The sequence below is a fragment of the Xiphophorus hellerii genome, chromosome 1 (assembly GCF_003331165.1).
Source record: "Xiphophorus hellerii strain 12219 chromosome 1, Xiphophorus_hellerii-4.1, whole genome shotgun sequence".
Lineage (NCBI taxonomy): Eukaryota > Metazoa > Chordata > Actinopteri > Cyprinodontiformes > Poeciliidae > Xiphophorus > Xiphophorus hellerii.
Genome location: NC_045672.1, coordinates 7,275,573 through 7,292,486, shown reverse-complemented (window position 1 = coordinate 7,292,486; position 16,914 = coordinate 7,275,573). Strand labels below are relative to the sequence as shown.

The 16,914-nt window shown below is 40.8% G+C and overlaps 1 protein-coding gene across 2 annotated transcripts; it reads right to left on the bottom strand.

Moving 5' to 3' along the window:
• Nucleotides 1-15,222, bottom strand: brpf3b (bromodomain and PHD finger containing, 3b). Of its 2 annotated transcripts, XM_032570018.1 has the most exons (13): nt 14,870-15,222; nt 10,229-11,784; nt 9,974-10,130; nt 9,734-9,865; nt 9,132-9,260; nt 8,375-8,687; nt 7,984-8,283; nt 5,454-6,050; nt 2,962-3,043; nt 2,789-2,877; nt 2,619-2,713; nt 2,378-2,532; nt 1-1,141 (listed from the first exon to the last, which is right to left on the bottom strand). In XM_032570018.1, the coding sequence occupies exons 2-13, from the start codon at nt 11,758-11,760 to the stop codon at nt 958-960; spliced, it is 3,765 nt and encodes a 1,254-aa protein (XP_032425909.1). In that variant the 5' UTR covers nt 11,761-11,784; nt 14,870-15,222; the 3' UTR covers nt 1-957. The 2 variants fall into 2 exon arrangements, with proteins under 2 accessions (XP_032425909.1, XP_032425917.1); XM_032570026.1 differs by lacking the exons at nt 1-1,141; nt 2,378-2,532; nt 2,619-2,713 and having other exon boundaries at nt 2,951-3,043.
• Between the last annotated feature and the right edge of the window lie 1,692 nt (nt 15,223-16,914).

Sequence of the window (16,914 nt, the reverse complement as noted above, 5' to 3'; positions counted from 1 at the left end):
TACATAAACATTTTTTTAATAGAATATTTTCCAAAATGTGGAAACTGGTTAAAGAATTTTGCTGAGCTGGTAAAATATAAACAGTAGCGATAAGCTTATCGGGGTGAACGTTTCATTGGATGGAATTGGGCTCCGGGAAATAAATAGAATCATTGAGTGGGTCAATATTAAAAGCTTGTGCTTGGTATCGAGTAAAAAAATAATAAAAAAAAATCAGCAAAAATCAGTTAAAATGCTGTCTGCTTTTCAATTAAAAAACCTCACTCCATTTTTTTTCTTAAATAAGAACTCTCAATTTAATCAATATAACTTTATTTCTATAGTTTGTCTTCCATAAATAAATTATTTCTCTGTATCAAAAGCGATTTCAAATATAAAGAGCATCGGCTCATTTTGTCGAATGCCAAGATTACACAACAATGCAAAACACACAAACTATAGTTAATTTACAGTAAAGACAAATATCTCCATACACTGCAGGAATTATGTCATGTCGAGTCTCACCTCGCCCTTTAAAAGGCTGATTGAAGTACGCATTTTTAAAAATTTACTTAGAATGAGCTTGATAACGCAAAGTCGTATGTACAACAACTACTAGCAGTAAAATATACATGAGTCTTTTGTAAAAAGTTTAAAACATAGAAAATCTATTGTATAAAAGAAGGCAGCGATGTGTTCGTCGGTCTCCGGCAGCTCATTTTAAATCTCTTTCCTAATGGCTTGATCCCTCAGCAGCAGGATCAGAAGAACCTCAGGCTCTTTTACATTTGATTCGTGATATCCAGCTGGAGTTGAGCACACACCTCTGAACGTCCCTGAATGGGGGGAATTAACGCTTACTGCAGCAACGTGAGGCTTAATGTAACTTCATTTACACATCGTCTCCCTGATGACACAAAACAGGTTCTGTCGGAAACCTGTGATTCGGTCTGGGACCCGACAGCTGCTCAGCGGCGTCTACAGGTAGTTGGAGGTGACGAAGCAGTGGCTGTGGCTGACTCGGCTCTGGTGGATCATGGCGCGGTCGTACGCCACCTGGACGGACTTGCGGATGCTGGACTTGCGGCCCTCCATTATGCGCAGCTTGTCCGCCGTGTCGTCTGCGCCCAGGTGCGTTAATTTGTCGCGGGGGAGCCACTGCCTGAAACACCAGAGACAAGAGTTTGGTCCAGGAGTGAAGACGTTTTAAAAAGGAGTAATCATCAAAACAAAGGTAACTTCACCTTTATTTGGTCAAAATACATGTGGTTTTTATGTATATTTTATTAAAGGACGACACCTTTCTTACAGACTTTAGAAAAATATCCATTTATAGAGAAATAGTCTGCTAGTACAATTCAACCCAATCAGTGTAGACTGATTCAAGGTCAATTACATGCATGTCAATTTGATTCTAGTGCTTAAATTTGTTCCAGTTGGACTTTATGTGATAAACCATCATAAACAAAACACTCATATGTGAGTCAAGGCAGGGGAGCGAATACTTTTGTCAATATAGTGTGGCTTTCTTATTCTCTGACAAACTAAATAAATTCAGTAATGTGTTTGTCTGTGAATGAGTTTCGATGATAAATACAGAGACATCAATAACAATAATGACAGTAATATTAATGATATAATAATATGCAGTGCAAGTAGCCTATATCTCCTTTGATCTTCTTTGATGGGGGGGCAGTAGGGGACCTGGATAAGGGACAGGGGGGGTCCTGGCCCAAAACAGGTTGAGAAACACTGTCCTAGAGACTGAATCTGTTAACATCAATCGTTCAAGTCACAGACTCCAAATAGGGTTTAGATTTGGACTAGCCCATTCTAATTTGACCTAAGGCACTCCACAGAGCTGGATGTGTATGGGGGCGTTGTGAGCAATTTTTTATTTTTTTTTCTTTCCATCGGGGTTTTGCTCTATGTTTAGCTACATCCATCTTCCGAAAAGCTTCCTTGTCACTTCTAAAGAAAGTGAAAGCCCATCAGTGAAAGGTTTTCCAAACAACGTTTGGCGAGTAGACCTCAGGTCTTATCTGATGGCTGTAGCTTTGCGGTTGTGCCATACCCTCATGTTGGGACGACTGACTGACACACATACTCCCTGAAGTGCTGGAAGCCTGAAAACCCTGCATTAAACTTTCCCACAGCTTTATTTCTGAAAAGTGTTCTATGTTCGTGATGCCATTTGCATATAAACGGTTTTCAGATCTAAAAAGGTTTCGACTCACTTTCCTTCCACCTCATCATTTTTCCTTTGTGTTGAGCTAAGCTTGTGGTCTCAACAGAACAATCAAGACAAGTTGTCCCTTTTCAGCCAGACGCTAAAATGTCTCTACCCTTTAGCCGAAACAGCTGGTTCGCAACTTCGTTTAATATCTGTGACACTCACCACGTCCGCTTATTATCAAAGAAAAGCACCAGGTAGAGTCTGTCGTTTGTCTCCTCTTGTCTCTGCTCTCCCAGCCTGAGGACGTCCTTCGGTGGGACGGGGATAGGAATCCCGTTCAGCAGCAGGCCTTCCTCTGGCATCTCTGGGTCGATGATCTGAACCAAACAGAGCAACGGGGAACGTTGAGCCAAAAAGTCTTTTGACAGCTCAAACGAGATGATCATGTATATAAACAGCTCACCAGAGCGGGATAGGAGGGATATCCTCTGCACTTCGCCCACACCAGCTCCAACGGCTCCAGCTCCGTCTCGTCCTCTGACGACTGACTCCCGTTGCCTGCGAAGCAACAAATTCTGTGTTTAACGCAGATCAAGAAAAGAACATGCGTTATTATGGCACAATGTCAAGTACCGGTGTAATCCGAATCTCCGTTGACTATGTCAAGAAGAGGAACGTTGGAGAGAGAAGGCTTTCCTAGGCTTCGTTTGGGTGGCGAGTTTCTGTAGGATCAAACATGCTGGACTGTCATCGACTGATCAGACATCACCAAAACCCGACAAAGGAGATAATCACCTTCATCTTACATTTCTTTGTGAAGGACGGGACAGGATCGTGACTCTGCGTCGGAGTTGCTGTCTTTGTGCCTTTCAAACCTATTGGTCAGTCCTGAAAACAAACAACGCATCGGTTATCCTCAGTCTCGTCTTATTACTACTATAAAAGCTTCACATTTGAGCTAAAACAATTTATTTAAATCAAATTTACATCCTGATGACACCAATTTAAAATTGAGATAATAAATAGAATCGAATGCATTACAATAGGGCTGCTGCTAACAATTATTTTGATTATTCAGATTATTAATGGATTAAAAAAAACCATTCTTATCTTAAAACAGCGTATTAGGAAGAGTAGGGCGATGTGGTCTTAGAATTTTATGTAGTACTATTACTATCATGACAAAAATGAGGATAAAAAACCATTTCTTTTTATAGGCAACTGCTTGGCAGCATTCACAGCGTCACACAAATGCTGGTCTTGCAAAACATTCCTTTTTTTTTTCCTCCGAAGAGTTTTTGCGGCGCTAGTGGCTTGTATTTTTTCTACAGTAGGCAGACAGGAAGGAGGGTGAGGAGAGGGGGGAAGACATGCGGTAAAGGTCGTCGGGACCGGGAGTCGAACCCGCGACGTCCGCATCGAGGACTAAGGCCTCCAAACGTGGGGCGTGCTAACCCCCTGCGCCACCACAGACACCACACCCAAAACATTCCTTCTTGATATAATATAAAGCTAAACTGCAAATAGAGACAGCATTTCATTTGCTCGTATTTTCAAATTTACCTGTTTCTCGTGAGGATAGCGGGAGAAAATAGTAAAATTAACAAATTCGTCTGGTTTTTTGCATTCACTGACATTCGAGAAATGATGAATCAAAATTCTTACAAGAAATTTTTCACGATAAATAAAAAACGATAAACAATATGTGTCCACCTCTGGTATCAGTATGAGTATTTCTTATACTTTATGGAGATAAAAGGTCACAAGTAGGCTCAAACTTCACATTTATTGTGATTTAATTCTATATAGCTTTCTGAAAATGTTATTTCACACCATATTTTCACACATTTAGAATCTGATTCTTGTTTAGGCCTACTGACTCTTATGATACATTACAGGGTTGGACAATATGACTGAAAAATGTATCACAATATGAGCGTTTCATATCAGATGATATTGATATTTGTTGATATTGATAATTATTACTTTGTTTTTTTCCCTGACATTTCTCTTTTACCCACTTTTCACTCCACGCTGTTATTTTTTTATTTTATGAGACACGGTGGAAAAACCTGAAACTGCTTCTGCACAAGTTCCTCAACAGCTTGTTGCTAGGTAACCAATGAGTGAGTTAGTTGATGTCACAAATCTTGCTAAGCTCCTTGAGAAGGGTTGAGCCACTAACGTCTTTGCTCTGCCTACATCTTCCAGAATGCTGTGCGGTTCTGGGTCAGAGTTCCGTGGATATTCTACACACTGAATATTCTATGAGATGTATTATCAATAGAGGGATCATCGGTGGACGTCGCGTTGCGTCAACAGCCACTCTTACTGCACATGTAGCCTTCAGAACGAATGCAGAAACCCATTATTCTAACTGTTTAAGCCATTTAAGATTAGGCTAATAAAATAAGTTACAACTGGCAGCCAGTGCAGATCACCTATCTTCGCCCAACACATCTCCCGCCGCTGTCAAGAGGTTTTATTTTTAGATCAGCGTCTCTGTACCTCACACTGCATCACGTTCACCTCACTGCATTTTAATTTCTGAAGGCTAAGTTTATCCCCCGTCTTGATAGATGAAGCTACATCTTCATTTTCCCTCTAACTGAGACCAAACTAGGAAGAAATTATGTTATTTGTCCTTTGTCTGAACCGAACTGGAAGTAATCTGTGCCACCGAACAGCCATCTTGCTTAACAGGAGCAGCACAAAGCATAGATAAGTCATGGCTTCGAGACCAGCAAAGACAAAGTATAGTACTCAAAAATTGTAATAGTTGTAATGTACTTATACTGTTTATAAATTACAAGGAATGCAGAAAGAGCTAAAGCGTGGAGCTTGTTCATTGTTGTCATAGGTGCTATCATGTTAGTTACAGACACCTACCAAGATGGCTGTAGGCTACAAAGTTTCTGGAAGTGTGACGTCAAATGAGAACAATATATAAATAATTTATCACGTGGTAATAATATAGGTCATTGAGGAAAGACCTTCTTGAAAAAGTTTCATCAGTCAGTGTTTCAACCAACAGCTTTACTTTCTGGGCTGCAGTTACCACGGTAACCCTTTCAAAACAAGTAAATTGTAAACTGATTGAACTTTATTTGTGTACAACACCAGACCAAATTAATCCTTGCAATTATTTGTAATGCATCTAAAATTGGTATTTTCCACAACTCTTCAGAGCTAAATAAGAGTCTCTGCTAGTCGTAGTAAATTGTTAAAGACCAGGAGACCGCCCATCTTTAAAAGAAGACATTCAAGTGTTTAACACTAGTATGTAAAGCTTTCTAACCGCTTTCCAGAGAATGATTCACTGTCCTCTCCGATTCTGTATCTGACGACGCTTCTCGACCAGGGGTCCACACCTCGTGAAGAGTGGGAGGTCCAGGGCTTTTCTGTGGGGTTCTGGACGCTGGAGTGCAGGATGGGGAGCTGGTTGTTGAACTAGGGCCGGTGGGGATGCTGCTCGTATTCTCGTCCTGCAGCCCCTTCCCATTAAACACGGGGTTCTCTTTTTCCCTGCAAAGCTTCGCTCCGTTCTTTGCTTTCTTGAACAAGACAGAGGTCCGCCGTCCGACTCCCCCGGTGGCGGGCAGCGGAGAGACGGAGAGCAGCGGCAGGGGGTTGGCTACAACCTGCCCCTCATAGTGCAAAGTGGGAGGAGGTGTCACGCAACATTCTCCTCGTGCTTTAGTGCAATTAATGTTTTCTGAGGTGCTGTTGAAGTGGTTGCTGTCTATTTTAAGGCGTTTGCAGAACCAGGAGGGGGACTGGACCTCCCCTGTCATGGGCCGCAGTGTGGGAGGCTCCAGAGGCGGTTCTCCTTGTCGGGGAGGAGGAGACGGGCCTCTAGGTTCCAGTCTTGGGGGTGAAGTGGATTTGAGGTCCTCTAGAAGAAGAAAAAAAAATATGTAAAGATAATTTGAACACAATTCTTCCCAAATGATTGGTTATGCTGTACGTAGTATGATGTGGTAGTTTTCACACACACGAAAATGGCGTCTTTTTCCCAATGGATACATTTCATTCTTACACATTAACCACAGCCCGAAAAGAGTTAAGATATTCAAAATGGAGGACTTCATCGAGACAAGTGACTAAAGAAAATCGCTCTCACAACTGTACACCAGCAACATGGCAACATTTTACATAGAGATGCACCGTGAAACCAAAGGGTGACCAGAACCAGACGACCTTCCGCTTGAAGGGCCAGAAATTGAGATTGATCTGATGGTGGAACAAAATCTAGAAGCTACCAGGTGTGGAGGTTGTTACTGAGGGAAGAAGACTCAGGATATTTTAATTGTGTTTCGATTATAAATTTGTTGATATTCTACTAATGTCGAAAAAACACAATTTCGCAATTGTGATGTCATTAAATAAGAAATGCAATTACCATCACACGTGAATCTACTTGTTCAGGTGATTAAAAGTCAGGTGGGAATTAATGTAAACAGTTGCATGGGCAATATTCATATTTCAGCCACGGCGCTAGCGCTCATCTGTCAGTCATCAGAGGAGAGGTTGGCGTCTTATTCAGGCCTTGGAGCATCAAGTTCCTTATACTTCAGGGTGGTTATGTATACATGGGGCGTTTTGGCGATATTGCCATTTTGGGCTGCGATTTCACATAAGAGCTATAGATTCGGCACTTTCAAATGACAAGCTCAACTTTTGATGAACATTGCCATGCTGTGAGATTTCTGGTTGGATGCACATAGGCCATGGAGATCAGTGTCTATTAATATGCGAGTTGTTGCTGTACACAAACTGGCGAGTTGCGAAAAAAGTGTTTCAATTGCAATTTTGCATTCCAGCGCAGAAACTTTTTATCAATACACTCGAGTTTTCAATTTTATTCAATTTTCAAATTTATTCTGTAATTCCAATCTGCAAAATTTCATGATCAATGGAAATGCAGCTAGAGGTTTTTAAAATGAAGACAGAGAAAACAAAGTCCAACTTTTGTAAATAAATTAACATCTGGACGCTCTAGACTGCCGGAGAAAGAGGAAGACAGAAAGGCTAACAGAATACAGTAAACTAAGTTGCTTCGTTTTATCCTTTTTAGCTTCCAACATGTCATGAACATGTATAATTTGGAAATATTAGTAGCCATTTGTGAAATATAAACACAATCCCATTTTTGCAATGCAAGCTGTACTAATCACTCATTTCTTTAGCTTAAAAGGTTAATTCTGCTGGGTTTTTTTTGGTTTTATTATTACAACCCCAACAGCAACTGTTTTTGCACACAGTGTGATGTTGCCTCTACTCTTATAAAAAAATTGCTTGGGGCAGGAAAGCTAGAACTAATATTTTACATGATAATTCTCCATCTTCTTACTCGGTAGTTTTTAGAGAGAAATCCAGCAATGCTGGTCAATAAACCTCTCATCAGTGCATCCCTAATTTTACTGCTAAAAATGTGTTTTGATGTTGTCTTTGAGTGTCTGACCGGACCCGTTTGTAATCAGAAGTGAGATGATATGGCATGACTGAAAGTGGCCCAAGGTGTGGTGAATCCATGAGAGTGATGCATAAAGGAGGTGCAAACACAGCGTGCACTAGAAGAGAGGAGTTGTGAGGCAGCCATGGCCAACGAGACTTTCTGGGCCCCTACTTACTAGACTGGAGACAGTGGGGTGGTTGGGGTTGGTGCGTTAGGGGAACCCTGGCTCAATTACCTGAGGACAATGTTCCATTAGCTCAAGTTTCACAACTGATCTCAATGAAACAAATTAGTCTTTCAAAAGATTCATGCACTGCAAATTTAATTCTCATGTTAATCTAGTGCATTTCATTGCCCTCTCCTCTCTCACCTTTGTCTGAGGAGGACAGGCTATTATCTGCCTTGGCATTGTTATTGTTGTATTCTTCGTCGTCGTCATCATCTTCGTCTTCGCCCTCTTCTTTAAGATGCCCGTTGTGGATGCCGTGGCTCATGGGTTGACCCTGTCTGAGCCGGAGCTTGTTGATCTCGCGTCGAAGATGGTGGATGCGTTTGGCCCGGGCGCCGCTGCACCGCATGGATGTGACAAAGTCTAGTTTCTCCAGAAGCTCCTTCAGCTGCTCTTCCATCGTCATGTGGAGTCGGTTATCTGGATCCAGAACACTGTCAACTGAGCACATCGACAAGTTCAAATAGGAATGGAGGTCTTAAGGAAGTGTTTCCCACAAGAAGAAGTTCCCACTAATGCTGCAAGACCTTACCGTCCTCCCAGGTGCAGCTGTAGAAGTCTCTTTTCTGGGGTGACTCAGGGAGGTGCATCCCCGTGTCCAGGTCAAGGCCGGCGTTTGTGGCTTGTCTTTGGGCATGGCGCAATACAGCACCCCCTAAGTCACGCAGACGCAGCGCTGCTTTGTAGAAGACTGTGTCTTTGGTGTTATACAGGAGGCAGTTTGACACCATCAGATTAAAGTCAGCCTCCAGGTCAGCCACAGAACGGTAAGCATGACTCTCAAGCTTGGAGCGCATAGTGGAGAAGTCCATTGGATAAGTGATAAACTCCAGGTAGTCTGGAACCTGAAAATGGAACAAATGTTTTCCCTTCAAAAGTGTTGAACACACTTAGGTTAAAATGTACAATGTATCCACAAGTTAAGATGGCTTTACAGTGGAATAAGATAGAAAATTCAATTTAGGAGGAGTGTGGAGTAAGTAATTTTATCTATGTAAATTTTCTTATGTTCAATATTATCATCAAGTGTCACAACTTTTCTTTCTTTCTTTTCTTCTGGATGTCCCATTAAATCATGACATCCCATCTTTACCATAGACATATACGTGTATGGTGTTTACTTTGAGTTTCAGTCAGATATGGTCTTTGCAGCTTTCTAAGTTTTAAAGCTAACTTCCATAAGTATTCTATAAAATTGTATTTATCTGGGAACTAAAAAACATTCAATGAAACCTGCTACAAGTTCTCCTAGAGTTTACACTACAATACTACTGTACAAGAAGCCGTACCTCCTTCAAGTTAACTGGCTGGGCAAAAATGTGAGCAGTGTCCTTCTCCTGAAGATGGTCCAGGGTGGCACGCAGCAGCATCAACATTGGCGTGAGCTGCATCTCTAAAGTTGATTGGTGAACTTTGACCTGAAGTTGAAGAATACAGACTTGTCAGGTTTTAATAAGAAGAGATTTACTGAATTTGTCACAGTCTACATTTAGCAGTCTTAAATTTCCAAGGAATGTTTAAAAGTGACACAATTAGCAAAAATTCCATAGGATAAGAGACCGGAGGTAAATTATTATTACAAGGACATCAAATTACATAAGACTATGTTTCGTTTTTAAACCTTCATTTAAAAAAAAACAACTTTTTGTACAATTTCAAAACATTTAATTGGCAAGGCTTACATTTAAAGCTTTGCCAACCAGTGGCTTAACTTATTTCATGAACTCTGATTTGGTTTAATCTCCTGCGTGTCCGTCTACAACAATGTGGTGAAGAAGCAGCCAAACTGCACCAGATTAAGGCCTCAAGTCCAGTTAGTTTCAGCTTCTATCTCTTTACATTTACATACGATAGGATGACAAAGTTAGCATAAAGACTAGTCCACTGTTACCTGTTCCCGTTTGAGCTTCTCTCTTTTGCGTATGAGCTCCACCAGCAATCTGGCTTTTTCAAGATCATGCCGGAGTTTCTGCCAGTATCTCAGAGCTTCTCTTGCTGCAGAAATCTTCTCGTCCACTTCAGGCTGAACAAAACATCCCATTTTACAGCTTATAAAGGTACATCTCATAAACAGTAAGTCATGGGTTTTTTTTGTTGTTGTTGTTTCAATAATTAAAAAAGAAAAAAATACCTGTTCTGTACTCTTTTGTGATTGGATGTTAGAGTGCAACTGCCGAACCAGTGCCACACCGTTTCTTGACTGACGTTTTAGCAACCAGTAGCTATGCAGTCTGTGCATAAACTGGTTTTTCCTTTGCATGAGAATTCCTTTGGAAATTATATTCAACCTGTAACAGATGAGAAATAAGCATCTTACTAAATGGACTCTGAAAATGGAATACAAAACAAAAAAAAACAATACTGGACATGATCAAGAAAAGCAAACCTGCTTGTGGGTATCTGCAGCACAAGCTGTGGAGAACCTGTGGTTTGGGTTGTACACTCTGTATTTTTCTTCCCTTTCTTCTTATCTGCTGGCTCATCTTCACACTTCCTGCCTTTTTTAGGTAAAGTAGGACCATCTGTGTAAGCGATGCGTCCTCTGCTCGCCCTTCTCCTGCTGCCCACGATTCGCCCCTCACTCTCCTCGTCGGACTCTGACTCCTGTCCCAGGGGCGAGTGCGTCTCGCAAAACGCCGTCTTCTTTACTGAGAACGTTGTGCCATTGATGCCCGTTTCCCTGACAGGATCGATCTTCATGAACAGACCGGCCCGCTGAGCACATGTGACGTGAAACGCAGTGTAACAGTTGGCCTTGTGGCACTGAATACACGCGCCGCGGCCTTTCTGCTTGCAAAGGTAGCAAGTTAACTTCCAGCGAGCTGGAGGAATGTTACTAACCCCTTCCACCGGTTCTAGAAACACAGTGTTGGCAAAGCACACTTCGGGAATCCATATAGCACACACAACGTGCGCCCAACGACCCTCGTTTGTTTGTTTGAAAGCCCCTCCCCGGTTAGGACACAAGACGCAGTCGACAGGTTTCTGAGGAGACTGAAGGCAGCAGCGGCAGAGCCACTGCCCTTCAGGGACGTAGGGAACGCCGTAACACTCCTGGTGCACAGCCAAGTTGCAAGAGTCACAGAACAGGATGACGTTGCTATTGAGGCATTCATCATCCAAGCACACACAGCAGAAGGCGTCGTCGTCAATAGCGCTTTGTGGAGGCGCTCGGATGCGTGCTTCTCTGTACGCCTCCTCCTCCAACCGATCCACCAGTAGCTCGAAATTGTCTGGCGAAATGGCTGAGAGACCCTCGGAAAGCCGGGTGGCGTTAACCATTTCCAGCCAGGCGGAGTCCTCCTCATCCATGTCATATTCTGCCTTTGTTTCCTGATCCTCAGGGGAGCACTCGATGTAACGGTAATAGGCAGCTGGCAGGGGAGGCGCCTCAACCGGAGTGAAGCTTTCCACAACACGAAACTTAGGCTCAGGGAGGGTTATGTGGGTACTGTTCGACGTGCTGGACTTTTCAGGTGTATGAGGTTGGGAATTGTGGCATTGGTTCTTGGAAGGCTGCGTCGACCTGCCAGAGGTCACTCTGGAGTCTTTCCTGCGGCCTCTGAGCGTGGAGACTTTCCGGGGAGTTTGTGCACTGCTGGTGGGCAACACCGACTGCTCACTGTTCTCTTTGTTGCTGTTGCACTCGCTGATGTCCTGAGCCACTGTCTCATCATCCGTGATGACTTCCAAGGGCTCCAGGACAGAAATGCGGTGAAGCCTTCCGTCCAGTTCAACCTCCACCACCTTCTGAGACTGAGAATAGGAGAGAGTTTCTCTACTTGGAGACGCTTTGAGGCTGTACGGGGATGGAGATCGCTGGCGGGTGCCCCCACGCCCGCCAACTGTGCCGTTGGACTTCTTGCCATTTACTCTACCTCCTCCACCGACCTGGCAAGTTCGCCGTGGCTTCCTCATAGGCCACTGCTCACACTTTCACTCCTGTAAATCAAAAACAAAGAAATTTAGGGGACAGTAGTGTATTTTACTTTGTAGAAAATTTTAAACATACCACCAAGTAGGGATATGCGATACAGACTTAAGGTTTTATAACAATATTTTACGCTACTACTGTGATAATGATAAAAGTGACAATATTTTTTTTTTCTTAAGAAGCTATATGGCTACGACTGTGTTTTACATCATTTATAGCCCCACAAACACAAATACTACTCTTAAAAAACAAACCATTTGTAATATGCTTCTGTAGGACACCAAACACATAAATTTGTATCACTAAACTGCATTTAATCATATTTTTAAATGTATTGATATTTGTTGCTACGACAGACTGGCGACCGAAATGTCTCGCTGGAGATGGGCACCAGCACCCCATCCAACCCCATTAGGGACAAAGGTGTAAAGAAAATGGATGGATGGATGATATTTGTTGATGCTCTCATTGAATAAACACTGGAGAAAATATTAAAACGAACAATCCTAACAATACAGTTTTGGAGGGGCTTAGATATCATTAACTGGAATTAATTGTGACAACAATAAATAAAAATTCTTATCATTGATAATAAATGTATCACTATAAATGAAATACCCAAACCTACTACCAAATTCTATATTTATTTTTTGTGAACAAACGTACCCAGACAAAACACAACTCAATGTATGAAAAAGAAAAAAAAAAAAATGCTGCTCTGTATGCATTTTAGTTTATGACATCCCAAAAGTCACAAGAACCAAGTTGGCAGAAGAAATCGTCATGATGGAATAGCAACTTTTTCAGCAGATTCTGAATCATTTAAGTTGCACTTGAGTTGCAAAGGGTTCAACTGTGTTTGAGCCAGAGTGCGACTCCAGAGAAGTCTGTGATGGATGCCACCATGGATAGTTAAAGTAAAGCAAGAAGTGATTATGGTCTTCAGAACTTTAACTTGTACAAATTTGTTTTCATTCCTGCTTGAATTTTTTCATCTGATTTGTCTCTTATGCACATTTCCCTCTCACATAATAACAAACAGCCAGATTATTCTTGTATTACCATAAGTACATTGCCCTGATGCCATTTATAAAAAAGAAAAACATCTTCAGTAAAGAAAAGCAAGCCTTGCTGTTTGCTGGCCGTCTAGCTATCACTTGTTGTGAGGACAGGATAGTCAGGATGCCCTGACTATTCTGATGGCGGATGTCTGGGCTTACAGTCGCTGACTAATGGGTGAGTTTTCTATGGTACCAGAACCAGGCAGGATGTCTTCCACAACACTGGAACCTCCTCTTAGGACCACACATCTCCGATATTGCTCTTTTGTAGTTTGCTCTCTAGCTTCCTCCTATTCACCTCCTTGCTGTCTCTAATCTTGATTTTGAGCTGCATCTGTACACGCCTCTATAACTCTTGCTTTCTGAAGATTCTTTTGTTTCTTGTTTAACAGTTCCTTCAAGCCACTGGTCATCCAGGGTTTACTATTAGAAAGCATCTCACTGGGGATGTTGTTGTCCACACAAAGATTTATGTAGTCGATCACACACTTTGTTATGGCACTGATGTCCTCTCCATGTCACTGGCAAAGAACAATCCAATCTGTGCCTCAAAACAGAAGCGGAGTAGCTTTTTTGGCTTCCTTTGACCACTTTCTCAAAGTCTCTGGGGTTTATATTCAGTGCACAGAAAAACAAGGCTGTGATCTGACTTTTCCAGAGGAAATTTTGGTTTGGAGATATATGAATTGACATTTTTGTAAAACAAACGTAATGTTTTGTTTCTCTGAAAGAGCAACTGACAAACTGCTTAAATGTTAGTAGTTTAGCAAAGTGAAGCGCGATTAAAATCACCAGGTATTGCCACAAATGCATTGGGGTGTTGTGTCTCTGTCTTAGCTTCAACAGGACTGATGACATCATGTGCACTGACGACAACAGCTGAAGGTAAAATCAATAATGCTCAGGACTGCAGAAACAACATTTATTGTAACAAGTCCTGGATGACATCTATTGGTGACAAGCACTGCTAATCTACCTCCTTTACTGCATTCCTATGCTCTAGCTGAGTCCTTGTTCATCCAACTTGTTAGCTAGCCATTGTGATTGACAGAAGACATGGTTTAAACTTCTTCCTTCTCTCTCTCCTTTTTGACCCTGCTCTGCATCCACAGTGCCTCATTTTCAAATCCTCCGAGACTTCTGGCTTCATGTGTGGTATTATTTCAGCTTCGTGGTGTTAATCAGCTGCTCCCTGTCGTAAACCACCTTGTTGCTAAGGCTACGCATCATAACAAATAAGTTGAAAAAGTGTAATCAATCCAACTCCACAGCATCCAAAACCAAAGGCAAAAAAAAGAGATTTTTTTTTGCCAGAAACACCAGAATTAAAGTTTAAAAAATGAGAAATTTTAACTGAAATTAACTGTCTGTTTAGTAACTATAATTCAACATTGCAAATCATAAATGTAACACAGAAGTTCTCTCACTGATAAAATGTATTTCCGTGGAAACTATTTAAAGAGATAAACCATTCAGTTGACAGCTAGTTAAATGAAAAGACTATGGGCAAACCTTCACTCCAGACACTAACAAGGTTAAGTGAGCAGTGATTTTTCTCGACTTTATCTCATAAACACTTCGTTAAATTGACCTATTCCACAAAACAACGGTCATAGCCAATCGGCTTTCAAGGAAGCTGACTGATCTGTACGAAAGCCAATCAGCTTCAAGAATACCTTAAACCGAACACATCGGAACCCTCCGTTCCAGCAGTAAAATGTCAGCCATATTTACAATTTTAAAATGCTGTCAAAAGCTTCTATGTGTTTAACATATAGACATTAGCTCAGTGAACTAGATAAAGGGCTTAACATGTGAAGTCGGTACAAAAATGGCACGGTCATCTGCCGACTGGCAGTGTCATACAGGACTGTCACAAGTCAAAGTATACATGACAGAGCTAGCCTGCTAACTTTTTAAAGACGGTAGCCGGTTTTATTATGAAGTTTTCTAAATAAAACAGAAATAAAAGTTCCAAAAGCAGTAAACAAATAGAAAATTGCAAAAAGAGAGCAAGTTTGGTAAGTCTTACCTAAAATGCCAGCAGAGTGAACAGGGGGGATCAGTAACCGGCGGTTTGGAGCCGTTTTTCCAGTAATGGTCGCTCAGTTCGGCGGTGGGCTTTGCTACACTTCCTAAGCTAACAGCTAATAGCCTGTCACAGTTTGCTACCACAGCCGGTACATTTCACCTTCTTATAACATTCCATGTTTTCCCTAAACTGCCCTTAAAAATAAAAACAGTTAACCCTAAAGCCATAATGAAAATAGTAGGGATATATCAAGTCCAATAAATAAAGGGGCACCTTGTTGTTGATCAAATATTATGAGGAGGAGTGCTAGCTTCTTTCGGCTAGTTGGCTAGCTGTTTAGAGTCCAGCTTTACTGTAAAAGCGGAGATAACAAGCTAGTCAAAGTATTTGACTTCCGGGTATAAATTTCACAATAATATAACTATTAAACATGGCTATGCGTATTCTACTTCCAACTACACATAATAAAGACGAGAGCGAATCTTTTAGATATTTTGAAAATAGCAAAATAATAGTAATAATAATAATACATAAACATAAGTCAGAATTTAGTTTGTAACTACTTGTTTTTTTATGAAGAGGAGTCAAATGATAACAAACTTATGTTATAATATTTTGTCAAACCTCCATATGGACACCTATACCTACCACTAGTTTTTTTTTTTTGCATTACATCTATCTTTTCTTCTTGTTTTAGCAAGTTATTCTAATTAGAAACAAGCAACCTTTGTTTTATTTTTTAAAGTGTAATAATTGAAAGCAATGGTTTATCACATTAACAAAAGTAAATTCTTAATATGGCAGGAGCACAGATTTAGAAAAATCATATGTTTACACTATAAACTCGTTCACTCTTGCTGTAAATGTTTATTTTGTTATTTTACTTGCCTCATAAAAGGTAACATTTCCTGGCTCTATATCCCCGTCTGTGTTCCAATAAAATAAAATAAAATAAATCAACTCATGAATTGAGTTTGTAAGTGCAAACCTGGATTTTTCTGCATTTATTTTGAAAGCAACGTGTCTTGCTTCCGGTTGATGGCATCTTAAAGGATTTGACACCAGCTGGTTGGTAAAAGTTTAGCCTGCTCAGAGTCCTCCCCCTTTACGTCACCAAGCCACGATTTTCGCGGGCAAGCCTCTTGATAGAAACCTCGTCTCGTTTATCTGACGAGATGTGCGACTCCTGATGCTCTCCCCGTCGTTCATCTCTCAGTGTGACATTATAATCTTAGTAAAACACACGAAGGACATACGGGGCTTGTCTGAAAATCTATACATGAGAATATACCTGATCTATGGACTATGAAAGAAATGAGACATAAACAAAGAGTGGATTCATACATCCAGATATGTATGTCAAAACATCTGCTTAAATGTTACATCAAATTATATAAATTCTCAAAAGACCATGAAAAAAACCCACTAAAACAAGTAAGCAAGGAAGTCCCATGTGTTTGATAATTTAATTGATTTAATTTGAATAATTTAATTTCCCTTTGGGATCAATAAATAAAAACAAAAAAGCACTTAAAACGCTAAATAAAAAGAAGCAAGTGATTACAATAAGCTAAAAATAACTTTTAAAAAAAAGACTGAAAAAAGGCAAGGGGATTTTATCAATTACATGAATTGCTTTTTATTGTAAAACCAAGGCCTTAAACAGTGTTAAAAACTTATTAGGCACAGTGTCTTCCAGACAAACTCCAGTGTGCACTGGCAACTTAGTGTACATTTACATGGTATCCGTTTACCTTCTAGAAATCCAGTAGCCTCAATGCCCAGCATTTGTCTTCTTGGCTTATTAAAAGCATATTCAAAAAAAATTTTTACTTAAATATTTACACCATATTGTTGTAATAAAGGATGCCACAATGCAACAAGAAGGGGGAAAAAAAGCTTAATATACAGATATTGTCTTATTGTTTAATTGGGAAACGGTATAACATTAAACCTTACAGGAAATCCTGCAGCAATTTGTCCCAATGAACTTGCAACACAATTCACCGACATGTAAGAATTTACATTTAAGAAATAAGTTCACA